Raw genomic sequence first — 27,739 nt, forward strand, 5'->3', positions numbered from 1 at the left:
AAAAACAAAGGTCGTCTAGTCATCTCGCTCTCTCTCCCTCTCTTTCACATAGGCGTACTTACTCAGCTCTTAAACCGAAAAACAAAACAAAAGATCAAAAACTTTCGCTAAAGGAGACGAACACAACATACATGTAACTTTCCAAACCCCCAAGTTTGGTGTATATCTAGTTCAACGCACAAACTTGGCGCATGCGGAGATTATCTAGCATACCCACCCCCTTTTTCAAATTCGACATCATATGGCTCATCGCTATCGGCCCTCCTGGGTCTTGTGCGGCTCTGGCTTTGATTACTGCTTCGACTATGACTGTGGGTCCGCGAGTGTACTGGCTGTGACACAGGAACCTCGGGCTCATATGCCGGAGATTCTGTGCGCGGGAGTTGCCAGTCATCCATATAGCGTGGGGGGCTTGGTCCGGGATGAAGTTCGTCATCTTCGTCGCTAGTGCGGCTGATGCTTGGGAGGAGATTTGACGAGTCGCCTTTTACGAGTCCGAGGCGCTCTTCTTCGGTTTCTGTGGCGTTACCACCTCTGACATCACGGCTGCTTTTGCGACTGTGGCGGCTGGTTGGGCGGGGTTTGTTGCTGCTAGATGATGACATGGGTTCGCCAGTTGAGTCTGGACGGTTGCGTCCAAAAACATTCTGGAAGGAGAACTGGCGTCTGGTTGTTGGCGGGGCTAGCGATGGGGACTCGGAACCACCGTGCCGGGATGGGGGAGTGGCAAACTGGATGTGGGGGTCAAGCGGCTTGTAGGATGTGTCTTGGGTCATCAAGCTCTTTTTGTAGGATGCACCGTCGGATCCATGCTCTGAGGCACCGTCGGCTTGGGGGATGGGTGGTAGTGGGTGCATGTCCATGCCGGGCACAGGTGTATGCGCGCTATCTCGACTGCTAGTTGATTTGCCACGCGAGCGCAAACGCTGAAAAAAGCCAGGATGGAAACTGTCGTTATCTTCGTCAGAATCGTCAGTCGGAAACTGAGACATTCCAAGTGGAGGGTGGATGGCCTTGGTTTGCACGATAGTAGTGTTCCGGGTCGGTGGTCGATTGGGGTCAATGACGGTCTTGCGTCTGCGGATACCGTCAAATTCCACCTGTTCGCCTTCGCCAATGGGCTGCATGTGCTCTTCTTGGATCTTGCGAGCCTCGGCAAGCTCCTTGTGGGATCGGGCTTTGGAGAGCGACCTGAGGATAGCGGCTCCACCACGAAGGGTATCAGCGCGTGGCTCGTACTCTGGCTCCTCCACCTCGGCAACAGTGCGGACCTGATCGAGATCGCCTTTAAAGACGGCCGAGTCAGGGACGTCTTTGGCCGACTTGGACAGTTGCAGTAGCACGACTCCAGCGCAAATTTGAAGGAAGCCCATGATGACAGTTACAATCTGAAGGGGCGTGCCTTTGAAACCCTGGAACAAGACGGCCGAGGTGACAATGGTAGCAGAAGTGAAGAAGACATAGTACGTTGGTGTTACCAGGGCGGCATTGAACAGGTTCAAGGCTTTCTGGGCAAAGCTTAGTAGTAGTCACGGGCCAAGACATGGGCGACTTACGTTGAGATAGATGATTTCTGTCAACAGTGTGGCTACGACAAAGACGAGCAGCACGTATAGGAACCACTCCTTGAACTGTCCGCCGTAGGTGCCCGAAGCCTGGGCTACCACAGCGGCACCGAGGCCCTGGGTTGCGACAACGCTAAGGCCTCCGATCAGACTACAGATGGTGATGTAGACCATCATGCTTCGCTTCCCATACTTGGGGCCAAGCCACAAAGCGATGACGACGCATGCAACAATAATGACTCCAGCATAACTGAGGAATCCAGGAGAAAGGACCCATTTTTTCATATCCTGAATGCGGGCGACGGACGATTGTTCGGGCGCATTGACGGCAATGACAACAGAGCCGACGATACAGTTGAAACAGCCTACCTTTCCGACGAAACTGAGGCGTTCTTTCAAGAATATTTCAGAGAGAATGGCACAAATAACGACCGACAGTGCACCCATGGGGGTGACGAGAATGGCATCGGTAAAGGCATATGCGACCAGATTACTATGCTCAAGTTAGTGGAGCCCTGGGCCAGCATACGCAAAAGTGTAGGGTACCAAATTTCTCCAACAATCATGAGCGTCATTCCAAGCCACCACCAGGCGTTCTTGAGGTAACCGTAGCCCTCGCCTGCTTCTTCATTGTACTTTTTGTTGGCTTGCAGCAGGCCATGTTTCTTGATGACAAAGGATGAGCCGATAAAGACTCCGGAGGAGATGGCCAAGACCAGGCCAATAATTTTGTACGAAGCCGGGCGGTTGGCTGTGTTGCCGCCCATGCCGCCGGCGCGGGCGTGGAGTTCGTGGGCGGCATGGAGGAGGTGGGCGGTCGACTCCATGGTGTTGGGTGGGCTGTCGCAGCCGATGGTGACAATTGCTGGCGCACTGGGGGGATCGCCCTCGTGGGAATGCGTGAGTTGAGAGCGTCGTCTATAGTGGCAACATGGAGGGTGTGTGTGCTAGGGCGCAGGCGCAAGCGTGGGCGTGGGCTGGGGCGGCTGTGTGCACGAGGCTGGGCTGTGCAGCGGCTGATGTTTTGGGAAGTCTGTTTGGCCCAGGGTCCGGCGGGGGTGAAGGCGGCGCAGAGAGGGGGGGAAGAGGGGAGGAAGAGGGGACGAGGGAGGACGAGGTGGAAGAGAGGGTACGACACTGTCTTGTTCTTGTTGTGGTTGGTGGTGGTTTGTGAATAATAATATGGTACGGGCCAGGTGCAGGCGTCGAGTGCAGCTGCGGCTCGTTGGTGCGTAATCGTATTCGTCGTGGTGCGAATGGGAGGATGGTCTAGAAGGACAGGGCCGTTGCGAGGACTCAGCCGGCCGTTTTCGCGACAGTGCGGGCGCGTGACAGAGGGGGCAAGATTGTGTATGTGCGAATGGATGTATAGACAATGCAGAGTCTGCGACTTGTGCGAGACAGCAGGAATCTTCGACTGGCGGCGAGACGGCATGTTTACGAGCAGCTGGTTTCATCCCCGGCCCGTCAACAAGGAATCTGACCTGGCTGCAGGGGCAACGGGCAACGGAGGCCAGGATGCTCCATGAGACGTCACCAGCCAAGCCTCCACCCACCACCCACAGACTACAATTCCACCATCGCCCGTCCAGTCTGCCCCCGAAGCTGCTGCTGCTGCTGCAATTCCGCCCATGGCCGTTGACATCACCGATCCCCAGGACATCTTTGCTGCTGCCAGCGTGGCCCAGATCCATGCCGCCCTCAGCCAATTGCATGACCATGAGGCCGCCGTGACGCGCCAGCTAAACGCCCTCATCGCCTCCCAAAAGGACCTCTCCCGTGAACTCGGCCGTCTGGATCTGCTGCGCGCCCATCTCGGCACTCAGACCGTCAACACGCGCGCCATCAGTAACGGCATGCTGTCCGATGCTGCCTCTACTGCCACTCGCATCTCAGGCGCCGTCAAACGGCTGGACCAGGAGCAGTCCAATGTCAAGGCCACGTTGCACGTCGTCGAACAGGTGGCCGAGCTCAAGGCCTGCGTCCTGGGCGTCCACGGCTCCATGGGCGCGCCCCAGGACTGGGAAACGGCTGCAGGTTACCTGAGCCGTGCTGCAAAGATCCCCGACGATGTCGTAAACGGTAGTTTTGCGGAGGAAATTGTGCCCACGGCAGAAGTGCCAGACCCCCCACGAGTGACACTTGACGCCGCTGCCGAATCCCTCTGCGGTCTCTTTCTGCGCGAGTTTGAAAAGGCTGCAAAGGACGGCGACGGCTCAAAGGTAACGAGATTCTTTAAGCTGTTCCCCTTGATTGGGAGGACAGACGTTGGCTTGGATGCGTACGGCCGCTATGTTTGCCAGGGTGTAGCCTCGAGGGCCCGCGCAAACTTCAACTCGGCCTCGCCAGCCCAGAGGAACGAAGGCTTCTTCTACGGCAACACCATCACCAAGCTGTTTGAGCACATTGCGCAGATTGTAGACGGACACGAGCCGCTAGTAGAGCGCCATTATGGCCCGGGCATGATGCAAAAGGTTATTGAGCGTCTGCAGATTGAAGCCGATGTCCAAGGCGGCATCGTGCTCGACACATGGCATGAAGAACGTCACATTGACCGCAAACTGACTGATATCAAATCCTATGCATTCTCTTTCCTAGTTCAAAGTTTTCTCCCAGCCCAAAAGCCTTCTTCTGGCACACCTCGCGCAAGCTCACCAGCCAATGGTGTGCCTCGCACAAGTGAAGACGAAGGCGTCGACATGAAGGAGATTGACGCGCTGCTCGGCGAAGGCGCCCTCATACTAGGCCGCTATGCTCTGTATGCTCGTTTCATCTCCGACAAGTGTGCAGTAAGTACAACATGACGTCGTCCCAATCCATTACTCACACATGCAGCCCGCTGAGCCCGAAGAACACATCGACTATGGCTTGGTCATGCCCAATTTCCTCGCGACCAGCAACCTCCACAAGAAGGTCAACAGCCACCTCATTGAGCCAGTCAACGCCATGACGACCTTTTTCTTCCGCAGATCAGTAGAGAAGGCTTTTCAGCTGGACGAGTCACCGTCTGATCTCACTCTGAACCCGAACAAGCCCCTTGGGTCTAACCCGCCCTTTATAACATCAGCTGTTGACGACGTCATGTACATCGTCAACCAGGTTCTGCAAAGGACACTCGCCACGTCGCAACGGGCCGTTGTGGCTAGTGTAGTGCCCGCCGTAAGCCATATTCTAGGCGCCGAGTTTATCGGTATGATACAAAGAAAGATGCGGGACGAAAGCTATCCGAAGTCTGTCATCCAGGGCGGCCTCCCACCCGAGGATAAGGTCATTGCCTTTTTGGTATTGATCAACAATCTTGACATTGCCAACGACTATGTCAAGCGTATTGTTCAGCAGCAGCTACGCATCCAACCGCAACCTGGTCAAGAAGATGCTCATTCCCCCTTGCAAGACCTTTTCCCGTTCGGGCACGATGCAACCTTTGTCGAAAACACCCTCAAATCAATGGAAAAGTCATTTGCCACCAAGAGTGGTGATTTGCTCAACGACGGCATCACGGTTCTGTTCTCCAACGTTCTCAAGCCTCGCATCCGGCCAATATTAGCTGAGGCCTTCAGGGATATCAGATATGACCCTGGCGGTGAAGACGCAAACGATGACGAAGATACCGACGATACCGACATTGTCAAGGCTCGCTTTGATCGCGGTTGGGGTGTTGTCATTCGCCCAATCAAACGCATCCTTACCGCAGCAAACTTCGACCGTCTTCTTGGCCTTGGCCTGAACTATCTTGCTTCTGCACTAGAAAAACGCATCAAGAGTTACTACGGCAGGGTGAATGAACTCGGGGCGGTTCGGCTCGAGCGGGACATTGCGGGCATCATCACAGCCGCTACCAGTGGTGGTGCTTATGCGCTTCGCGATGCGTTCCAAAAGTGCACGCAAATGACCTTGATCTTGAACATGGAAGATGACGAGTTTGAGCAAGTCGCTATTGACGACGCTGCTGGCGAATCAGGGATCTCTTGGGTGCTTGACCTCGAGGAGAGGAACAGGGTAAGAGCCATTGTCAAAGGATAGATTAAATGCAGCTGTGAACCCAACTCAAGTTAGCGCTTATGAGAAATGAATGTAGAAACTTTGTCTGTCCAGGTTGATGTGGCCTGACACTACGACATGTCTGCAAGAACTCCGAACCCCCTCTCCCACCGGCTCGTGCGCCTTAGTCACCCCGCTCTTCTGGTATGCAGCCTCCGAAGTCTCCGCTGCTATTTTATAGGGTTGTACTATTACTTTTGCCGATCCACTATCGAAGCAATCGCTAGTATCGGTCCTGGACCAAGAGGTGTGACCCGCTGAAGCTTGGCTTCCAATATAACCCCTGGTGTCCCAAGTATCATGCGCCAGATACCGTCGTGATACGTTGCTTATCCTCATATACACGTGTTCGTCCAGTCTCTCTATATCCATCCTCTTTCCACGCATATCATTGTACGCCACTCCCGTTGCCCACTTGCGCGATGCGCCAGTCGCACGTAGCCGCCATTTTCCCGTGGCTTTCGCTTCTGCTGGCACCCCTGTCAAGCGCCCAGTGCCCGCTCTACCAGAACTACGCCAACCAACGCCACGAACCCTTCTCCACAGGAAAATGGAGCTTGAGCTATGCGAGGCCCATTGAGCCGTGCAGGACCTTTCGCGCCCCAGAGGTTGAGGAGACGATTGCTAGATTGCGCGACGTGATTAAAGATCCCGATCTATTCAGGGTACTGACTCGCCATTGATTCTGCGTACAACAAGTGTCTTACTGACGCGTCAAACAGCTCTTTGAAAACACATGGCCAAGCACATTGGACACGACAATTGGGTGGCGAGGACTCTCGAAAGATGCCAACAATGCCACAACGCAAGAGGAGTTGACTTTTGTCATTACCGGCGATATCCAGGCCATGTGGCTGCGTGACTCGGCCAACCAACTCCAAGCCTACTTGTCCGTGTTGAAGTCCAATTCTAGCCACGACAGTCTTGCCAGTTTGTTCCGTGGCGCCATCAACCTCCAAGCGCGCTACATTCTCGGAAACGTTTTTTGCAACGCCTTTCAAGCCCCGGACGAGAGCGGTATCCCGCAAAGAAGCAGCCAGAATGACGATCGCATCACTCCGCCATACGACTACTTCAAAGTGTTCTCTTGCCAATGGGAACTCGACTCTGTCGCCTCTTTCCTGCAACTCTCAACCGACTATGCAACCGTCACACGTGACTACGAGTTCTTCCAAAAGTCCAGCAACTGGACCAAAGCCGTCGAGCTCATCCTGGACACGGCAGAAAGCATGATGATCGACAGCTACTCCGAGGACGGCGTCTGGCAGCACACTCCATACACCTACTGCGCACCCTATGGCGGTACGCCCATCAACAACTGCAATGGAAGCCCCCACCGCGGCAACCTCGGCCTCGTCCGCTCCTTCCACCGTCCCAGTGACGACGCCTGTACCTACCAATACCTCATCCCCTCCAACATGATGTTTTCCTCCGCCCTCAACACCTCCTCCACCATAATGTCCCGCGTAGAAGCTTCCTCATCCGGTACCCTAACCACCCGCATGCAACAAATGAGCACCGGCATAAACCGCGGCATAGAAAAATACGGTCTCGCCAACGACCCCACCCACGGCAAAATCTACGCCTACGAAGTCGACGGCTACGGCGGCGCTAATATAATGGATGACCCCAACGTTCCCTCGCTTTTATCAGCACCGTACATAGGATACACAACCATCCACGACCCCATTTACAAAAACACGAGAGCCAAAGTTCTATCCAGAGATAACCCCTATTACGCCATCGGCCCCGCGATAACAGGCGTGGCAAGCCCGCATACGCTTCCGGGTAAACCGTGGCCCATGGCGCTTATCATGACGATTTTGACATCCGAAGATGATGATGAGATTACCAGGAATCTAAAGTGGTTACTGCAAAGTACGGATGGCCTGGGCCTCATGCATGAGAGTGTGGATGCAAGGAATGCGAGAGTTTGGTCACGGCAGTGGTTCAGCTGGGCGAATGGCTTGATGGGGCAGATGATTTTGGATTTGGAGAAGAGGAAGCCGCATCTTTTGGGTTTGTCATTTCAGTAGGTGTGTTGGTACAGTTGAGTAAAAAAAATCAATATTTATTTCGGTCTGGTCATCTCTACGTATATGGAACAAGTGGGTGAGTTGGATAGTGTGAGGTTTCGGTGCAAGGTGGAAGTGAATTACCGAGTCCTGTTTCATCCCATTCGTGTCAAAGTTCGAAGACCAAAAAAAAGAACTAATGTACCACACGTGCCGATGCCTATGGACATGAAGATATCAAGGTCAAAAAAGATGTCAAATTCAATGAGTTTTAACATTGACCTAGCCGAGGTTTGAACTCGGGACCTTTCGCGTCCGATCTAACATGGGATGAAAGAATGTGAGGCGAACGTGATAACCAACTACACCACCAGGCCGATTTGATATGAGACGAAAAAGTTACAAATTATATAACCCATGACTAAATCTGCCGATTGCTTCAGCTACGAAGGTAATGGATGAGATAATGGTATGCGGGGCATGTGCTTACCCCTCGTACCTTCCTCGAATTATCAAGTAATAGCGAGCAGCCTACCACCCGTCCCCGGCCCACAACAAGTAATAGCGCAACTCCACCACCCTAAAGCAATTACCCTGAACAACCCACCTCACCCGCAAGGCCACCCGCTTACCTACATACCCACCCACCCCATCTCCCTCCAAACCCTCACCTATGCCCCTCTTCCACACCACCAATTCCTCTCCGACCCGCTAATCCAAATTCCCCTCTACACACCATGTCAACACTAACCTCCCACCTCCCCTGGACCGTCTCCCCCCTCCTCATCAACGCCCCCATGTCCGGCTTCGCAGGCGGCCATCTCGCCGCCGCCGTCTCGCTCGCCGGCGGCCTGGGCTTAATCGGCGGAGTAAGAGATATGCGCGAGGTACGGCGGGAACTCGACATTGCTGCTGAATTACTCGGCCAGACACGCGGAGAAGGGACGATGAAGGTGGGCGTGGGGTTCCTGCCGTTTGCGATGGAGTTGGCCGAGGTGCTGGATGTGGTGAGAGAGTATAAGCCAGCGGTTGTGTGGCTGTTTGCGGCGAAGACGCTGGGGGCGTATAAGGAGTGGGTTGATGCGGTAAGGAGTGTTTCGCCGGAGATTAGGGTGTGGGTGCAGTTGGGGAGTGTAGCTGCTGCGATGGAGGTGGCGAGGGAGGCGACACCAGATGTGCTTTGTTTGCAGGGTGCGGATGCAGGGGGCCATGGGTTTGAGAAGGGTGCTTCGATTGTTTCGCTGGTGCCCGAGGCGACAAATGCGTTGGCTGCGGCGGGTTTTGCGGATATTGCGCTCGTGGCTTCGGGGGGGATTGTAGATGGGAGGGGTGTTGCGGCTGCGCTGGCGCTGGGGGCGCAGGGTGTGGTGATGGGGACGAGGTTTTTGGCGTCGAGCGAGGTCAAGGTACATCCGAAGTATCAGGCTGCAATTCTGGAGGCGCAGGATGGTGGGCAGGTGACTACGCGGTCGAAATTGTTTGATCAGTTGCGAGGTCCGAATATATGGCCTGAGTTATATGATGGACGAGGCTTGGTTGCGCAGAGTCACAGGGATTTTGCGAGCGGGATGAGTCTGGAGGAGATTCAAAAATTGCACAATCAGGAGGTTGCAGGCGAAGACAAAGGATACGATACAGGACTGCAAGGCCGTGCGGCGATATGGGCAGGTACAGGCGTGGGGTTAGTGAATGAAGTTCAGAGTGCCAAAGATATCGTGGATAAGATCCGGAAAGAGACAAAAGATGTTTTGCTTCGAGTAGCAAACGTGTAAAACGGCAGGAAGTAGGGAGTAACAAACTGTTGATGACATTGAGTTTTTGTTATCCAAACAGCAAAGTCTTGTTATATACCCATGTCCTTGATTGTCTGAGTTATCAATATACAATCATAGAAGGGTGATCGTATGTGTTTCCATCTCTCCAAGAACCTGCATAAAACGATCGTATCTTTCTGTCCTTGCTGTGGCTCGCGTCGCCTTTTCATCCACTGAGAGTCCTTTTCGTGAATCGAGCACCGCAGTCTCAAAATCAACGTCGTTGTCGACATCAATTGTAACTACTCCTAGCCTCTTGTACTTTCCAATTTCGCTGGTTTCTGCGATCAGCAGTGCGTTTCTATATTGGCACACATCTCGCCGGACAACGTTCCTTTTCATTGATAGCAAAGGTATAGCGAGTGCTTTCGTGTCCTGTTTCCCGTAAATCTCAGCATCTATGGGTGTGTCCCATTGAGGTGCGGACCACCCAAGACCATGATGCAGGTTCTCTATCAAATCACACGAATACCTTACAAATTTGATATCACAAAGCCTCAAAATAGGAGCTTGGATTACGATGGTCGCTTGCCTGGCATCCCCAAGAATGACTGGCCCTCGTGTACTGTACAAAATCTCTTTGATCTTTGTATAGGGAATTTCCTGGCAATTATCAAGGTATGGGGTATTACACCACTGCACAGGGCGTGCAGTTGATGTCCATGACCAGCTTGGTAACCTGTTCGATCTACACCCGAGGGTATTTTGCCCGGCTCCATATGTGTCCACGGACCACAAAAGATCAGAGCGTAAGGTTTCCTCCCAAAGCCCGTGGATATATCTTTTTTCGCAGTCTTGCGGTTGTATTAGGGTCGCGAAGGCTGCAATAGCAGGTAGCCTATCCTTCTCAAATGTTAATTTTCGCCACGAAAAGGATGCTACAATTTTGTGCCACATAAGCTGTGTTGAAAAGCCCCTCAAGTCTGCGCGTACAAGTGTTGGCAAATTATAGAATCCCTTTGGAACGCCCTCGTATCTTGAATTCGCCCGACAGTGCCAAATCAATTCCTCGCGGCCATAATGTATGACGCGTGGCGATAAGCTGAGTTCTTGAAACACCCAACCTCGTTTGTATAACGGAAATCCGTCATCTGATAACATATCCATAAACTGAGGCTTTCTTGAAGGAACTCGAATGCGTCTCCGGACATGTACCCAGGGATGATCAGGCAGAGGATAACTGATTCGCCGATCAGAGATGTCGTTGAACAGACCTTCTTCTGAGTTCCGGGCTGCGACGGCTGCAATGGTAATGTACGCGTTTTGGTAAACATCTGCCATACGCAAAGCTTGTTGGTTCCAATCCTGCTCATTATTCTGGACGATGCATAGACTGTCAATCCATAAATAATCGATCCCAAGCTCTTTGCAGACAACTACAGAATCCCTGTAAGTCTTTGGAAGAGTTTCGATCGGGATTCCTGAAAACACGTGTATGCGCCTATTTTCTTGGGTTGTTTGGAGGAGGTTCTGCCCATCACCCCAGCAGTGGCTCAAGCATGCATATCGAGCTGGTGTCGGTGACTCCTCTAGTTTAAGCGCATGATCGTAAATGCGGAGAAATCGTATTCCTTCGAGTGATTCTACATTCCGATCCTTGGTATTGCAAGGTCCATGTTTTGACCCGCATTCACTTATCCACTTCCTTACAGTGTTGAAGCTATCAGTTGACGACGTGTCTTTGGAGAACAAATTCATATGACTTTTCTTGTCCAGAGAGTAGGCAGATTGAGATTCATCTATTCATCAATCAGCCTTGCATCTCGAATCTATCCTATGAGTATGTACCGAGACTTGGAACTATCCATTCAAACGAATCAGAGGAATCGAAGTGACCAGTGCCATTTTTCCACAGCCATACGGAATCTGGGCTCGACAATGGCGTAAGCCCTAGCATCGTCATCAAGGACCTGTCCAATGAAGCGTATGCAAGCTTATACCATAGGCAGTTCTTCCAAACGGATTGAGACAGATCATTTGTATGGTCCCTCATCACCAAAATACCAGGATTCTTAACACAATGATTGCAGCTATGGGAGAGCAATTCCTCATGAGAAGACATCTTTGGTACCTGGATAACTCACTGTAAATTTAGCAAAGAATGTAGGAGTAAGCAGGCTGTCAGGCAGAAAGATTTGAGAAGAAGGCACAGCCTATGTATTAAGCCGCTAGATTTGCATGGGGACTAGCGCGGGGCTGATAGTTTGTGGCTAAATGTATAGCAAGAAAGCTGAACATCACGGCACTTGTTATAAGAACAAACATGATCAATCTGTATGGGAGATGCACAAAACAACCCCATTTTTATTGACACTATTATCATGCATACAATCCATACCTACATCCACAAACCCTCTCACCAAGCTCATGAAAACCAAGGTAAATCCTCATAAAACATTGCTCACGAAAATAGAAACAAAAAAATAGGCCTTGTCATCAATAGCGCTAGAACGAAAAAAAGGGGTATCCAAAATGGAAATAAAGAATTATAAAAAAGCCGAGAATGGCAATTGTTAAGCTCTCGACTACCAAGTCCACTCCTAAACAATCCACACGCCAACGACCCCAACTACCACACTCAGGATACTTGCCAGGTATGGTATCTGTACAGCCCGGGACGCGGCGCCGGTAAATGGTACGATGCTTGTTTGCACCACAGGCAGGGCACTCGCATTGGTTGGAACCAAGAAACCGGGAGCTTCGCTGAGCGTGGCTGCTAGCGATGGGAGAGGGCCACTCATGAAAGGTATTGGTGGTGGCAGTGGCGCCAGGGACGATCGCGATGGTGTTTGGGATGCGGATGGTTGGCTTGAAGCGATTGGGGTTGATGTTGCGGCGGGTGAAGATGGTGAGGAGGCAGCTGAGGAGGTAGCGGGAGTGGATTCCGAGGGAGTAGTGGAGGACTCGGCGGGAGTAGAAGATGGAGAGACAGCGGAGGAGACAACGGTAGAGACGGCGGAGGAAATAGCGGAAGAAACAGCGGGAATAGAAGACGGCGTAGGCACCGAGGACTCTTGGGGCGATGAAGTCACGGCGGGAGCAGGTGAGGAAGTCGAAGATGCAGACTCCTCAGATGAAGTGGTAACAGGAGCAGGCGAAGAAGAGGCAGGTATTGACTCTGGTGTAGATGTGGACTCTGGTGTAGATGAAGTCTCCGCCATACTAGTCGGAGCAACCGCCTCTGGATTAACTGTTGAAAAGAGACTGAAGGAGAATCCAGCATCCAGCGTCGGTGCTTCGGCAGCTGACGTCGTGCTCGTCCTTGAGATATTGTAAGTAATGTAGGACGTGGTGGTGATTATGCTGGTCGAACTGCTTTCGCACGACGTCGACATGACGGGAATGGGATAGTTGATCATCGCCGTAGAATTAGAATTGACGTAAGAGCTTGCGAGCGCGGTACTACTGCTGCTGTTGCTGGCCATTATGGTGGTCGAAGCCGGTTCAGAGGGCGCTGGGTAAGTAGCGCTAGTGTAACTAGCGGAAATGTTTAGATACGGGGCTGTGGATATACTCGCATTAGTCATGCTGGCCGTCGCACTCACGTCTGGGGTAGCTGTATAGCTTGGGGTAGTTGAGCAATTTGTACTGGCTGAATTACCAGGAGCAGGTATATATGCAGGAGCTGTGTAGACTACGCTGCTTAGGGTGGTAGCAGCAGATAAGGCTACCGTCGAAGAGATTGTGTAGTTCACCACTGGGACTGTGTGGACTGGCACATAAGTAGCGTTCGCTGGAGGCTCCAGAGCGACGGATTCGCTCTCAGCTGGGGGCGCAACAACCGGGGGCGCAGGAACAACGATGCCCGATGCATCATCGAAAGCAGTCTCTGGCGACTTACACTCCGAGACGAGAGGGAATTCTGCCTTGAAAACGTTTCGTGCGACGCTGACCTTGTTGAATGGTGGTGGCAGGATCGGAATGGAGACGTCAAAGCTGAGATCGCAGGAAATGGAGACATTAGCTTCGACTAAGGCAATAGGACCCAGCTGAATAAGATCAGGAGACAGCTGCTTCGTGTTGTTTGCATATGGTGCAGATGGAACAGTGGCGTTGTCGCCGCTAGCACAATTCTCCGCAATGTTGGTCGAGAGCTTTGCATCCAGACGAGGCAAGTCCAAAGTAGCAGTGACCTCCGCAGACAACTGGCCGAGGAAATCGAAACCAATTGGGATGGCAGGCTTGAAGGTAAGACCGAGGGTAACATCAACGTCTGTAATGTTCACAGTGACAGGCAGGGGGGTAAGAGTGGTGTCCTGGAAACCGACAAGACTGCTAGCACCGAGATTGGTGAGCTCGACCCGGAGCCTGGAATTATCAGGCACATTGAGTTCGAGTCCATAGTTGACCTCAAGCCCACCGCTGACCTCAAATTCAGCTGCGATCCTGGGCTCGAAGATAGCGCCTGCATTTCCAATTCCGGGGATAACAAAGCCGGCGATGGGAAGTTGAATTAGAGCAATTTCGAACGCGCCGTTGGCAGATGGTCGCGCGAACAGATCCAATCGCGCGCCTACGCCAGTAGCTACAAGCTCCACAAAACCGCCCGAGATAACGCTTGAGATCTCTTTTCCGTCGTCGCCGCCTTGAAATATATCGGGGATCAGGTCGATTTGCGATAGGTCAATGTTGAAAGCACCCTGGTTGAGTGCCAACTGTCCAGTGGTAGCACATCGCTTGCAGCCGATTTCAATAGGGACAGCGACGGGCAAATCTGAAGGGAGGGGAACTGCAGCTCCAAGGATCTCAAGGAAATCTTTAACGGCAAAAGTCTTGTCGACTATCTCGGAATTCAAGTCGAAAAGAGCAGTGTTGACGTCTTCTGATACGTTCTGAGGAATGGCAACCCTGTTCTGGCGCTTGCTCCGGATCATGGCAAAGTCGGCATGGCGGCGAACAATGTGGTCATCAGTGGTGTGACCGAATGTCACGTCCATGCGGTCAAAAGCCTGTCGCCATGTTGTCTTCTTGACGGATAGGTCGAGTGCTTCTCCATCCTCGGCGAAGGATACATCGGTGATACTGAGATTGTCAGGGTGCGGTCTCTTAGAATGATATGCAACTTACCGATAAACTTCGCGCTCGCCTTCGCCATTGCAGCTCGCATGTGAAGTGATGATCAAGCCACCGTCTTCACCATAGGCGGCTCGGGCATCTCGGGCAGACGAGGCATCAACAAAATGCAATTTCATAGCATTGTTCCCACACTCGACAGCTTTCAAGTGATGCTCATACTCTTCGAGGGTAAAAACTGGCTTCTGCGAGCTGACCCTGACCTGAGAAGCAAAAGTCGATGCATCGCTCCAGGCATTCTGATCTAATCAATCGTCAGCCTGGGTACGCATAAACCTGAGTAAGCAACCTACTCTCAACATAAGCCATTTCCGTCTCGAACCTCTTGGTAATGCGAACGCCTCTTCGATATAGATCGGACCGTTTCGTCGCAGCCCTCAAGATGCGTTGCGGTTTAGCCTCCAAGCCGCGCTCTGCAATCGCATCGACATTGTTCCCCAATGTCGCAACAATGACGACAAGCGCGTGTAGAAAATGCATATTGGCGCGCACTGTAAGCACTCAAGAAATCCAAAGAGGAGTTAGAAAGATTCCCTGAATCGATGGCTCTTGCACAAACCTCGACCTCGACGCAACTGAAAAGAGAGACAGTGGTGGTGTAACAAACAAAAAAACAAAAGGCGCAACAAGGCCGATACACAAAATCAAAAAAGGAGTGACAGAGACCAACACAAAAGCTATTGTGCAAAAGAGCGTCTGAGAAATCTTACAACAAAAAAAAACACAATATCAAACCAACTTGATGCTCGCCAGCGAGAGACCACGATAATAAATGAAATGAACGAACGACCGACCGAACGAAAGAACGAGGCTCAGTGCGCAACCCACGACTCGAAAAGAGAGTGAAGTAAACCAGCTAGTCAGATACCTGCACCAGGGTCAGGGCAGGAAGTACATAACTATAGGATTCCCATAATATCACATCACTCAGCCTAGCCCCCCAATTCCTCCATCGGGACAGGGTCCCCGCAGGAATCTGCGATAGCCAAGGCGTTTCTTGCTAGCCAGGAACAACGGCTGCACAACCCCTACCAAGAAGCATGGAGTCGAATCTGGGCAATACAACGTCGCAAAGTACTCCTTGCAGTCTAGTTTTCCCTTAAAAGGACGTCTTAAGTATCGTTTGCCTATCCGATTTTTCCGTGGTCACGGGCTGTTCGTGCAATGCACACACATATACACACACACACGCACATGCACACTCCACCTGCTCATTCTTGACTCTTGTGCGTAGCAACGACACCAGGGTGCGCAAGGCCGGTTTGCCAAATTCCACCCTTCAATGCAAACTAACACACAGTCCGCGAACGTGCGAGGTCCGAGATAGATTACCCCAACTGCATCGTGCGTTGCAAAAAAAGGTTCTCGGCCCTGCAGAGCGCAGCAGCGCTACGCCTGTCAACTGCACCTATCGTCCCGCTGCCACTTGCGCGCGCGCGGGAAAAGGGAGAACCCTAAAAACGAGCGCGTGTGTATGTAGTACAAAGTTGCGGGTTCGGCGCAACGGCAAAGGGGTGGAGGGGGAAGGCTGAGACACGATAAGTGTTTGAGGCACCAAAAGTGTCGGTGGTCCCCGTGCCTCAGGTTTGTGCGCTAAACCCAGTTTAGCAACGGGGCTGAGACAGTTCGAGTAGCCCCTCTCTTCTTGGCTTTTGAACCATCAAGGTATGGGAACATGGTGATCATTGCTTGCAACGGTATCAGCAGTACCTCTCCTCACCTCCAACCGAGCGTTTGGGCACTGTGTTTGTGGGTTGGGAAGCCGTGGGTTGGGAAGCGGTGAGTTGTGAGGCTGAATATTGATGGTATCCCTGCGATGCTACTCACACTGTGGCTGTACGGGTTTGTGTAGAATGTCACTACTCGCGGGTCTTGGCGTTAGGCCTTCTTGTGAGGGAGCCAGGTGCATGAAGGGGAGGGGAGAGGGAGGGAGAGGGAGATGGGGATGCGAAACGAGCCTAGAATAGCTGTATACACAGTAGTGCGTAGTTGGATTAGACGTCCAAGCGTGAACATGCGATGAAAGACGCGATATCACATGATTGATATACGAACTAAATAAGCAAAGAGAGAGAGAGAAATATCATGGCTATCGTATCTAGGCAAATGTCAATCCTTGCCACCTCCACACATTAGCCCAAATCAATCTTGAAGGTCGGAAAAGAACGTGACATCCAACCTCACCATCACCACCAATACAAACAATACCACCTCGCAATCTCCCCCACCTCCCGCCAAGCCCAGGCAAAACCTCGGAACCCCCAACCTGTCACTCCCTCAGTTCCCAGAGTTCACTAACCCCCTTCTCCACCCCCCTCCCCCAACTCACCAACCAAACCCCCCCATTAAACCTCAATGCAAACCATGGGAGAAAGAAAAAAAAAAGGACAGAGAAAAAGTCCCCATCCCACCGGCCGTACCCAACTGTCGAAATAGGATGCAAATTATGCCGAAGAAAAGCACACCAACTAGCTAGTCATGGTTGTAAATGCATCAGGGCGCACCCATGTATGCTTTGTGATTGACTTAGTTCATGCACACGTGTAGTCGAAAAAAAGAAGAAGAAGAAGAAGAAGGATCGACTTGAGTCGTTATGTGCAGGTCCCTCCAGATCACACATCGCCCTGGGTTATTGGTAGCCGAGGAAGATATTTTGGTAATGGCTGGGGATGTGGTGATGAATAACGACAAATGATGATATTCCTCAAAAAAAGTGATTTTAGTTGCAAAAAAAGCAAAAAATTCACGTGCAAGAGCGTGCGTGTCAATCTTTGTTCACTGGGATTAACGACAAAGACAAAGAAGGAGAAGAAGAACAAGTCAGAAAGAGAAATAGAATCCTTGTTGGCAATGATATCAATTTTTTTTACCCCTGACTCAGACTCATAACGATCGAGACATGTGTATATATATAAAAAAAGCGCTAGGAGGGATGGCAAAACGGGGGTGGGGAGGGCAAAAAAACATCTCCCCTTTCAGTCTAAGTAAAAAAAAAGTCTGTGTAGTAAACCGTAAATATCCAAAAAGAGCGAAGAGAAAACGAGAGAGAACCTGAAGAAGAAAAAAAATGCTAGTTTGGTTTGTCCCCTCAATCGTCTCCCCTTCTCGGTCGTTCACTTCATTCGACATTTCCGTATCAATTTTTTCAAAAACAGCCTTCTCTTTTGATCAGGCCGTTTTCGCGAACGTCAGCTAGAAGGCTGAGAAGGGGGTGGTTGTTTCTTCTTTAGTGTGTTGCGTCGCTGCTTCTTATTCTCCGTGGTGGTGGTAGCAGAGTTGTGGCCCTCGCCGATGCCCTCGCCGGTTGATACGGCGCTGACGGCCTTGCTGGCGCCAACGGTGATGCCTTTGGCGCCGAACTTGCCCGCCATGCTTTTTGTGCTTTGCTGGCTGCCAATGCTGAGTCGCCTAGCGGGAGTGGGACTCGCAGGGGTGGTTGATTGAGAGGGGTCGGTGCCGGCGACGTCGTCCGAGGACCACCAGCCTTCGGGGCGAGAGGTAGAGGTTTGGGCCGTGGTCTGCGAGTTTTCGGGAGAATCAAAAGTGAGTGAGACGCGGTTTGTCGGTGGTGGCGACATGATTCTGCTGCGGATGGATGGGAAGATTTCCTCTGTGTTCAGTTTGTAGGCACTTGGGTAGGACATTCTCGACGCTATAACGGGGCTGGTAATCACCGAGGGACTGTCAGCTGAGGATGGGCCATGGTAGGAGATTGCTCGTCGGGTGGGGGGAGAGCCTCGCCTGGGTCGGAGGGTGGGTGAAGCTACCTTCCTTTCGTCTCCTACGTCGTCGTATCCTTCTTGCTCGGGCAGAGTATCGATTCCTGGTAGGAGACTTCTGTATGTGATTGGTGACCGCCTCTTCTCCTTTGTGCCATTGGGGGTCTCGCTTTCCGTGGCTGCAAATTTTTCCAGATACTCAAAGACGTGTGGGAAGACCAGAGTGTTGACAGATTCTGCCCACAAAAAGTCCAGATGCTCGTAGTGGGAGATCTCCTTGGCAATTGTGTGAGAGGGGAGCTCCTTCAACATGATGTTGATATCGACCAAACTATCAGACCCACCGTAGACCAGCACAATGGGTGTCTTGATATTCTTAGTGGGGAACTTGGCAACCTTGTAGTACTTGGATCGGTTAGAGATGATTGGGTTCGAATCATCGTCGTCATACATCTGGAACGTGCCGTTGCGGATGATTTGGAACCAGTGGACAACACTCTTGGTCGAACTATACGAGTAGAGATGGGGATACGCGGCGAGCTTTTGCTCAGGCAGAATGTTAGCAGCGGTCCACCCGAAGAGAAACCTCAAGGACTTGTCAATCACACGGACAAAGATGGGCGGATATAGAATAGACTGCCACATGGTTGTCGAGGGGAGAATGGATTTGCGACCAAACGCAAGGTACAGGATGTTCGGGGAGGCTTTCACAAAGGCGTCGACGATTCCAGATGCAACACCCTTGGGCGACATGGCTGGCGCCAGCGCAATGAAGACATCGATCTTTTCGTTGAGCGTCGGGTGTATGGATAGCGTCGCAAAAGCCTGAGCGGTTCCCTGGGAGAAGCCAATGTACGACAAGGACGGCTGGTGGGTCGTCTCGAGAATGTATGAAATCGAGTCGGGAATGTCGTGAAAGGCGAATTGGTCCATGCTGAAATTCCAGAAGCTGCTTGATGTCGGGGGCGCATGCACACTCTTCTTGGAGTACTTGTTGCCGCGATTGTTGCCGAGCCAGACGTCGTAGCCGCGCTCTACCAGCTCAAAGGGCAGACATCGTTCCTTGGCCGTCAGGCACACCCACACCTCGCTATTCATCATGAGGCCATGGTGCAGATAGACAACCTTCTTCTTCTGGCCCTTTGCGCGGTCGCGGGGGTTGACTCGCACATTCTCCTCGCCCCTTTTCCAGGCCAGGCGGTGCAGGCCCAGCAGATAGCCGTCGCCCGTCTGGACAATGTGCTCCTCGCATTCGTATCCGTAGAGCTGGCACAGCTCGGCAAAGTCGGAGGCATTGGCAATGGAGCTCCAGACGGCTTTTTTCTTATCGCGCGAGCGCTTGGACGAGGGCGAGGACCAGTAGTCGAAGAGGCGGCGGGTGAGGCGGTAGCAGAGGTGGATAATGGGGGTCGGCAGGGCGAGGGTGATGACGGAAATGAAGGACTCGAGGATGATGAGGGAGATGGACAGGAGCAGGGCAATGTACTCGCGGATGTGCAGGCGCGAGAGAAAGGGAATATGCAGCGCCATGGCGATGGCGGTAGCAACGAAATGCTTGGGGGGGTGGGGAGCGGGACGGGAGAGATGAGAGTGTTATGGCAACGGACAAATGCTCAGTCGACTGCAGCGCCAACGCATAGCCCCTCTCTGCGCGCGCCGGGGCCTGAGAAACGTCGAAGCTTGAGCCTGTCTGGGAAAGACGGTGGCCCAGCCATGGGAGTCCAGCCGTGTGCGATGGGGAAAAAAATGACGTTGACCGACACTACTGCACAGCCATGGTCTTGCTCTTTGACATGTGACAGCCCATCTTGCCCAAGCCTGGCTAACGGCCGTCGGTACGGGGCCCGGCTGCCTCGCGCCGCGTCGACGCACATGGCCTGGATGCCACCGCTGCCGTGTGCTCCACTGCCATCACTCCACGTCGTTCGCTGTCGCCCGCCGTCGCCGCCGCATCTGCTGATAACCACGATGCCGCAGTCATGTAAAGACATCCGTATGGCCTCTTTCTCCTCGCCATGGTGAAACTTCGGGCGGCTAACGTACCCAATCGCAGGCGCCGCCCTGGCTTTTTGCCTCCAGAACAGCGACTGCATAATGGTTGAGCGGCACTCGCCCGGCGACTGTCTGCGTCCGCCCCTCAAATACACGCTGCCCACCCAGTGCCAGCAGCTCCAAAAGGGCTATGCAGAGTGCAAAAAGGGCATGATTGATATGCGCAAGCGGTTTCGCGGCAACAGGCCTATCGCTGTCCAGGGCCAATTGGAAACGGGCGCCTTTGGCCAGGGCCGTGCCGAGGCCGACGAGAAGGCAGGCACCATCGAAGAGAAGGGATACATGCTCTACGCTGGGCGGCCCTACAAGGATGTCAAGGAGACAAAGGGTGATGAGGATCCAGACAACAAAGGGCTGGAGCGGTAGTTGGGAGTTGTGCAAGGTGGTGCACCTGGATGAAAAAAAAATTGATCGCGTGCCTCGGTCAATGCTCAACACCACTCACGAAGGAACGAGAGAAAAACAGCATGGTTCGGCGTTATGAAGAGAGTCTGCCATTGTAGCTGCTCTTTGTATAGTAAATCTTTACATTGCGACCAATACACCCCTCCACATACATATACACACAGATTGCGTGGGATATGGATGTGACGGTTTGGTCTCTAGATAATAAATGCGTATGCCCGGTCGAAGCAGCTATCCCACCCCGGTACCCCGCTCTTCCAGTATCTCTTCAGCACTGCGGACGCCTTAAGCGGACAACTCGTCCCCAACAGCCTACTGAGATCTCCGAGACTCGCTTCAATCCAATCTTTTGTCGCCTCGCTGCGATGGATACCCTCGACCCCTGCCACCGCCAGAGGCCAAACCATGTGTCTGGCCATCCTGGGATCCTGGAGCGCAATGCGCACACTGCTCAGAAGCACATTTCCCTTCTCTTCTTGCGCTTTCTGCAGCGACATGCTCGGCGGCAGCACGGTCAGCGATTGCAGCGACATGCTGCAGTAGAGTGATACAGCAGCCTGGTAGATCTGTCCCAGCAGTAGCCATTCTGAGTAGAGGGGTCCGGCTTGCGCCCAGTCCTCGGGAGAGAATGCATCAATACGAGCCAGCAGGTCGTGCGCCTCTAGAGAATGCGCTGGATCGGCATCGTACAACAACATGGCCGCAGATGCCTTGCTACGTAGCTGGCCAATCTGGAGTATCTCGATATAGAGCTCCCGAGGACATAATGTATACGGAAAGATGAGATCGTAGACGCTGCTCAAGTCCTCGATAATCGTCCCGTTTGCGCTTGTAATATCGACTTGGTCCCACGATGGGCTGCATGTGTTGGCGAGCGAGATGATGCTAGATGCTTGCGTTAGCCAGTAGAGTTTATGCACGGAGCCCAAGGTACCTACAGTAGGTATATCACTAGTGATGGCACTAGATGAGGGGCATCTTTCATGAGCTGCTTAGGTCCGCCCCGCAGGTCAATCAGTCGCTTCATGCCATTGACATGTGAACGCCAGTCCGTGAAGCTAGGGTTTTGGAGCTATATCCAAGCATTAGCCCATGCCCCCTACCACGTACACAAACCATGCTAATCAACATACCTCCAGACACATGAACATCAGGATACTGGTGATGGTCATGTCCGAACACCTGGTCTTGTCTTGTGCAATGTACTCGCTCAGTGATCGCAAGGCGGCGCCTCGGTGGTGATAGATTTTTGATCGGTTCATGCTTGTGATCGCGCGATCGGCGCCAGATGGCTGGGCATGGACAAAATGATTGAGGGATATGCATACTAACGTGTGGTGAATCGCTGGCGTGAGGAGATGCAGCACTTGAGGCGGAAAGACGACGATGGCGGGATTGGGTACCAGCTCCCCGTATGCCTTGTACTGCGCTCGAATTCTGCCATTGTCTGGAGCTGTGAGCCGCGTACCTTTGTCATTAACTTTTGGGTATAGACTTACAATACTGAACAGCCTGAACAACGTCCGACGTCTCGTTGGCCAGATATGCGTAGTTTGGCACCTCGTACTTGTGCAGAACGACCACTAAGCGTTTCAAGCGTCGGAGAGGGTCTCGCTTCGATCGCAGTATCTTTGCAGCTTCGTCATGCAATCCCTTCTCGACCACGTCTTCAATCTTGGCCCTTCCCCAAGTCTTGAATATCCGAGCGGCCTCATTAGCACAAGCCGTCATTTTGATTGCGGATACGTGCAATTCTGGCGCGCTGACTTTGGGTACACCCTCCTGCTTTTGATAGAACGAAGTCAAAGCGTCCTCGTAATCCACCGGCTCGCAGATGTAATCGTTCTCGTACATGCGTCCGTAGAACTCCTGCTCAGATATTCCACCATCCTGACACGAGATCTGCCGATCCTGGCTCGACGTTGGAGTCGCAACGTACACTTTTGGCGGGCTGTTGTCTTTCTTCTTTCTCCGTCTTGATGTCACCATGCCTGTCTGGACCCATTGGAGTGGTTTTGTATCGTCGTAGCCAGAGCATTGCCGTCCGGCTTTTTGGCACTTTCTACAGTGTGGTAGTGTGCAGTCACATACAAGCCGGCGTTTCGAGCATTCCCAGCATTGTCTGGTTGCTTTTGTTTCTCCCTTTTCGGACAAGCCCATATTGACTCGACAAAGTGTTTTGTTTGCTATCGATGCAAGCGGAACACTGATGTCTCCGAGTAGGTGTCTGGCTTAGTCTGGACCTCGAGGTACCCACACGTGCTGTTGCGGCCGTTGCGGCAAGGTTAGGCACCACGCAGCAGCGAGCATCTTTGCTGTCTTATTTACCACAGAGGGTTGGATCTCATTGTTGTGGCTCAGAGATGCAATGCCCCGCCGAGGATGAGCACTGATAACTGGCCCCCAATCCTTGGCCATCGTTACTGCCGTATCGGGACTAGCCGCAATCTGCCTGCTTACGTGACAAGGGGCCTTCAACTTTGCTCCCATCGGTGACGCCGGTGGGGGCGGCTCTACTCACTCGCTGTGAGGCTGTTGGAATCCTAAGCACTTGCTGCTTGCGTTCTACGAAGGAATCTCGTAGGTAAGAGGCTGCAAACGTGTCGATCGCCAAGCCAACGGTGCAGTTGCTGATATCTACGTAGCCACTCAACGCTCGTGTTTCAAGTCAATCTGCATCAACAGGAGTAAATGTGGAGTAATCCCAGGCGCTTTCTCTAAGCACTCGCGGGAGACGCCTTGACAGACCTCCAAGTCAAGAAATAATAAGCGACTCGCATACAGCTCGCTTCGTAGTCTTCAGTTCACTGCAAAGACGTCATGCCTGGTTACCCGCGGTTATACTAATTATGTTGAAGTTACCACACAGCCACACATGACCACCCTAACCTGTTCAAGGAACAACTCTGCAACTACCATAAGGCTGCAAATTCGTTAGTCGCAACTACCTAAGGATTGTACGCTCGTAGAATGCTTCGCACCTTTTCCATCCGTCTTGGCCTGGCAATAAGCCTTTTTGAGAAATGCATAACAGTAGGGCTATCTCATAGCGGCTGTCTCCATATTGAATATGTTACTTAGGATATAAGAGTAGCGATGTGTGTTTGATCGCCAGCCTTTTCCATCGTTAGCATCCAAATCTCTCATCCATCCTTACAATGAGCAACGGCGAGATAGTCCCAGGTAGTGTTTACCTCTACGACCCAGTCAATTGGGCTCCACCAATGTTCACGGCTTGGTTCGCGGTCGCTACAATCGTGCACGTGTGGCAATGTATCAAGTACAAGGCATGGAAGGTCGCAGGCCTTCATCCCGTGTGCGGCCTTCTTTTCACTGCAGGATTCGCCCTTCGCTCCTACGGCGCAATCCATTACAAAGACGTTAATATATACATTGCGAGCACCATACTCATATACTGCGCTCCGTAAGTGATAACTGATACTCGTGCAGGATCCTCCAAGACTAACACCATGAGACAGTCCCATCCTGGAATTAGCCAACTACCACGTACTTGGACGTATCCTTTATTACGTCCCTTACTACTCGCCCCTCCATCCAGGCCGCACTCTGACGACCTTTGGCTTCGTGTCCAGCATTGTCGAAGTCCTTAATGCTATAGGTGTTGCTTGGCTGGCAAACCCAAACGCTCCCGAGTCATACATCAAGAGGGGAGACGTCCTTTTGAAAGCATCACTCGTCTTGCAGGTTGGCGTCATTACTGCATTCTGCATCATCGCCGGTATCTTCCATGCACGATGCATCAGGGGAGGCATCACCACGCGCAAGGTACGAGGCCCGCTCGTGACGCTGTACTTGAGCATGACGCTCATCCTCCTTCGCACCGTTTACCGCATAGTCGAACATTTTGGAACCACCGCCATTTATGAGCACTCACCACCAGACTGGGATCCTGAGACAATCCCTTCCGTCTTGAGGTATGAATGGTTCTTCTGGGTTTTCGAAGCAAGTCCCATGCTGGTAAACTCCATACTATGGAACTACCGACATCCACGTCACTATCTGCCGGAAGACTACCATGTATACGTGGCACAGAATGGTCGGACTGAGTTACAGGGCCCTGGTTGGAAGGACGATATGCCTTGGTGGATGACTTTTATCGACCCTTGCGGGCTGACAGCTTCGTTGACTGGTAGTAAAAGAAAGGAGAAACCATTTTGGGAAAGTAACGGGTATCAAGCTGTTGATCTCGAGGAGGGCAGAAGTAATGATGCATCGCAAAGCGCAGACTAATTTGAGAAGGAAGGCATTTGAGGATAAAGTCGTAAGAGTATGTGAGATAGGAGACTGAGCAAAGGTGTCTCGAGTAGTCTATGCTAGCTACGTCATGGATGCCCTGTATTACCATAGCCGCTGCATGTCTGGCTATCTGCCGCTTGTAAAACCGATTGCAGATTCGTTACATCTGCGCTGAAAGTTGTGATACGAAAAAAAAATGAAGTGCTTCGACGCGTGGTACGCGTCGCGCGCTACATGACATCACGGAGACGTACTACTAACCGCTTCCAGAACACGCACCCTTTTCGTCCTCGCTCCTCCACTTGCCTTCCACTCGCCTTCTTGTAATAAGCCATCCCATCCTTCTTTTTCCACAAGTGGCCATGTGCACCATCTAGTTTCCCTCTTACCGTTATTCTAATCGGTTGCGATATTCCCTTGACTGGCTCTCTCCAGAGTAGTACCACAACACTCCTCTCAACGCGCTGTTTCGATGGTATATTTAATCCAGTGTTTCATTGCCTTCAGCAGGGTTTAAAAGCCCCGCATGTGCTAGAGACCCTTAGAATACCATAAGGACTCGATTGCCTAATCCAGAGTCGGAGTTTCACGGGCTGTGCTGAGTATTACAGCTCACCGCGCCGTCACATTAAGGTATTGGTCAAGATTGCCAGGGCAGTTGCGTCCCTGAAAATCGATGCAAAACATCTTTGTAATGCGAGATTTTGTATTGGCTCATGACCGCAGAACAACGAGTGTCACCCAACATGAGCTGATAAATCTTGTGAAAGTGCCTATTGTCTAAGCGCGTGACATTCACGATTGATAATAAAAAGCGTAAGGAACATAGGGACTGCAAAGGCAGATTTCGGATGTCTTGTGTCATCAAAGTATGCAAAAAGGAAAGGAAAGACCTTTACGGTTCCAATTGGAATGTCACATTCTGGCTGCTGGTTCTGAGAATGAACGAAAAGTTTCCGCTGACACTGGGATACTCTGCAGATCATCTTTCAATGTGCAAACCGGATCCTTCCAATCTTCCAGGCACCCTTGCTTCATGATATGCCTAGTACTACACACCGTTCGCCACCAGTTGTCTCATACATGAAGCTGATGCATTCATAATACTATGCAAAGACGTGTACGAGTTCGTTCATATGTACCTATCAGCTGTGATCGTAGTTAAAGATCCGATTCAGTGGATACTCAGGCGATTGCAGATCCAAGACTCGGTTCTACCAACTCATTTTGATATGGCGATATGCACAGCTTTTCCTTGGGTGGGTCAGTGGCTCTCACTTAGACACCTATGCATGTGAAAGTATACAAAAACAGAGGAACCATTACTAACGTGTTTCTTAGTAGTAACGTTCCCAATCTCTGTTTGGTATAGCATGTTTGCCATCTTGTGAATGGGAGATCACAGGGCATACAACGTGGGTGAAATTCTGAAACATGTCACCTCCATACTCGCAAAATATTAGAGGCGTGGACCAATGCTCTCATGCAACTCGTCTTTGCCCTTCCATTCTGCATAGCTTTATGATATTGCCATGCAGGAGTCTCAAAATTGATGTAGGCATGCTGAGTATCAGTACGGAACCCGGGGCCCTGCAGCTAGTATTATCTAACAACATTTCATCAGGAATTCCTTGAAAAAGATGCACTGATCGAAAACGCGTCAATTATATGCGGCCCCCCCGCTAAATAATTGTTGGATAATCAATGGAAGACGCGTTTTCGTTCCATACAAGACAGAATTACCCCTACCATGATGTAGGGGTCTCGACACTGCCCAACTCCAGATTATGTACCCGTCATCGTTTCATACTGCCGAGCGCTGGTATGAAGGTAATTTTGCCTTCTTTTTATCAGTTCAAGAGACTTATAAAGAGGTGCACTTTCGCTCTCAAAGTCTATCCAGTCGCTCATCCTTTACTTTCTCTTCACCATTGATACACTCGCTAGTCTCGCACGATCACAGCCATGTCGGGCTGCTCGCTCGTGGCCGCTGGACTGCCATCTCTTATAGGGACGGCAGTTCCAACCTTCAGCTACGATTATTCCAAACATGTAGCAGGCGACGTCTTCGGCATTCAAATGACTTACATGTCCGGTACATCAACATGTTTCGCTGGAACGAAGCCTAGCTTCACGCCTGTCATCTCGAACACCTTAGCACAATACACTCAAACCTGTTCGTACGCCACGTCCGGCGCCCCGGCAACCTACACCGGTATCTTCTGTGGCAGTGCTGCTCTCACCAACTTCCCGAACACTGGTGCTTTGACCATCAACAATGTTATTGGCGGTTTACTGCCACCTCCCCTTCCTCGCGCGTTTACAGCCACATTCGGTGCATCGCCCGCACCCGCTACTGTCGCTACCACAACGGCTCTTGTCACTACAACGACAACGCAAACTATCCTTGCACCTGGTGGTGCAATTGTAGCTACGACAACCGTCTTTACTCCTACTGGAACAACTACACAGCAACAGGTCGTTACCAGTGTTGCACTGGCTACAAGTACCGTTAGCGCTTGTCCAACGAGTGGAGGAGGAGGAGGTCTTTTGGGTGGGATAACCTCGGCTGTACCTTTGGTGTCGAACGTGCCATTAGTATCATCCCTTCCGGTAGTATCATCCATACCGCTCGTATCGTCTCTCCCGTTGGTATCATCGGTCCCATTGGTATCTTCCTTGCCATTAGTGTCATCTTTGCCCTTGGATACAGGCATTCTCTCAGCTCCCGTTCCAGCTGTCACATCGCTGGCCCTGCAGCCATCTGTACCGCTGGTATCATCACTACCGCTAGTGTC

General features: G+C 51.9%; 9 protein-coding genes across 9 annotated transcripts; 5 read left to right on the top strand and 4 right to left on the bottom strand.

The window, feature by feature from the left end:
• Nucleotides 1-200: 200 nt before the first annotated feature.
• On the bottom strand, nucleotides 201-2,392 carry COCMIDRAFT_30203 (uncharacterized protein; the record flags this gene model as incomplete). Its single annotated transcript, XM_007694343.1, has 3 exons — nucleotides 201-1,508; nucleotides 1,557-2,058; nucleotides 2,112-2,392. The coding sequence occupies 3 exons, from the start codon at nucleotides 2,390-2,392 to the stop codon at nucleotides 201-203; spliced, it is 2,091 nt and encodes a 696-aa protein (XP_007692533.1).
• An 804-nt stretch (nucleotides 2,393-3,196) lies between these two features.
• On the top strand, nucleotides 3,197-7,642 carry COCMIDRAFT_107462 (glycoside hydrolase family 125 protein; the record flags this gene model as incomplete). Its single annotated transcript, XM_007694344.1, has 5 exons — nucleotides 3,197-4,354; nucleotides 4,401-5,564; nucleotides 6,101-6,271; nucleotides 6,329-6,456; nucleotides 6,520-7,642. 5 exons carry the CDS (start codon nucleotides 3,197-3,199, stop codon nucleotides 7,640-7,642), a joined length of 3,744 nt encoding a protein of 1,247 aa, XP_007692534.1.
• A 716-nt stretch (nucleotides 7,643-8,358) lies between these two features.
• Nucleotides 8,359-9,393, top strand: COCMIDRAFT_107492 (uncharacterized protein; the record flags this gene model as incomplete). Its single annotated transcript, XM_007694345.1, has 1 exon — nucleotides 8,359-9,393. One exon carries the CDS (start codon nucleotides 8,359-8,361, stop codon nucleotides 9,391-9,393), a length of 1,035 nt encoding a protein of 344 aa, XP_007692535.1.
• Nucleotides 9,394-9,507: 114 nt separating this feature from the next.
• Nucleotides 9,508-14,988, bottom strand: COCMIDRAFT_40810 (uncharacterized protein; the record flags this gene model as incomplete). Its single annotated transcript, XM_007694346.1, has 4 exons — nucleotides 9,508-10,799; nucleotides 12,023-14,457; nucleotides 14,503-14,752; nucleotides 14,802-14,988. 4 exons carry the CDS (start codon nucleotides 14,986-14,988, stop codon nucleotides 9,508-9,510), a joined length of 4,164 nt encoding a protein of 1,387 aa, XP_007692536.1.
• A 2,708-nt stretch (nucleotides 14,989-17,696) lies between these two features.
• On the bottom strand, nucleotides 17,697-19,757 carry COCMIDRAFT_107493 (uncharacterized protein; the record flags this gene model as incomplete). The annotated part of the gene is made up of 1 exon (XM_007694347.1): nucleotides 17,697-19,757. The coding sequence occupies one exon, from the start codon at nucleotides 19,755-19,757 to the stop codon at nucleotides 17,697-17,699; it is 2,061 nt and encodes a 686-aa protein (XP_007692537.1).
• A 438-nt stretch (nucleotides 19,758-20,195) lies between these two features.
• COCMIDRAFT_107461 (uncharacterized protein) lies at nucleotides 20,196-20,645 on the top strand (the record flags this gene model as incomplete). Its single annotated transcript, XM_007694348.1, has 2 exons — nucleotides 20,196-20,220; nucleotides 20,281-20,645. The coding sequence occupies 2 exons, from the start codon at nucleotides 20,196-20,198 to the stop codon at nucleotides 20,643-20,645; spliced, it is 390 nt and encodes a 129-aa protein (XP_007692538.1).
• A 236-nt stretch (nucleotides 20,646-20,881) lies between these two features.
• COCMIDRAFT_107466 (uncharacterized protein) lies at nucleotides 20,882-22,844 on the bottom strand (the record flags this gene model as incomplete). The annotated part of the gene is made up of 4 exons (XM_007694349.1): nucleotides 20,882-21,569; nucleotides 21,623-21,756; nucleotides 21,818-22,131; nucleotides 22,184-22,844. 4 exons carry the CDS (start codon nucleotides 22,842-22,844, stop codon nucleotides 20,882-20,884), a joined length of 1,797 nt encoding a protein of 598 aa, XP_007692539.1.
• A 998-nt stretch (nucleotides 22,845-23,842) lies between these two features.
• On the top strand, nucleotides 23,843-24,935 carry COCMIDRAFT_30209 (uncharacterized protein; the record flags this gene model as incomplete). Its single annotated transcript, XM_007694350.1, has 2 exons — nucleotides 23,843-24,108; nucleotides 24,164-24,935. 2 exons carry the CDS (start codon nucleotides 23,843-23,845, stop codon nucleotides 24,933-24,935), a joined length of 1,038 nt encoding a protein of 345 aa, XP_007692540.1.
• A 1,971-nt stretch (nucleotides 24,936-26,906) lies between these two features.
• COCMIDRAFT_9275 (uncharacterized protein) lies at nucleotides 26,907-27,457 on the top strand (the record flags this gene model as incomplete). Its single annotated transcript, XM_007694351.1, has 2 exons — nucleotides 26,907-27,360; nucleotides 27,420-27,457. The coding sequence occupies 2 exons, from the start codon at nucleotides 26,907-26,909 to the stop codon at nucleotides 27,455-27,457; spliced, it is 492 nt and encodes a 163-aa protein (XP_007692541.1).
• Nucleotides 27,458-27,739: the final 282 nt, after the last annotated feature.

The sequence above is a fragment of the Bipolaris oryzae genome (assembly GCF_000523455.1).
Source record: "Bipolaris oryzae ATCC 44560 unplaced genomic scaffold scaffold_211, whole genome shotgun sequence".
NCBI classification, from domain to species: Eukaryota; Fungi; Ascomycota; class Dothideomycetes; order Pleosporales; family Pleosporaceae; genus Bipolaris; species Bipolaris oryzae.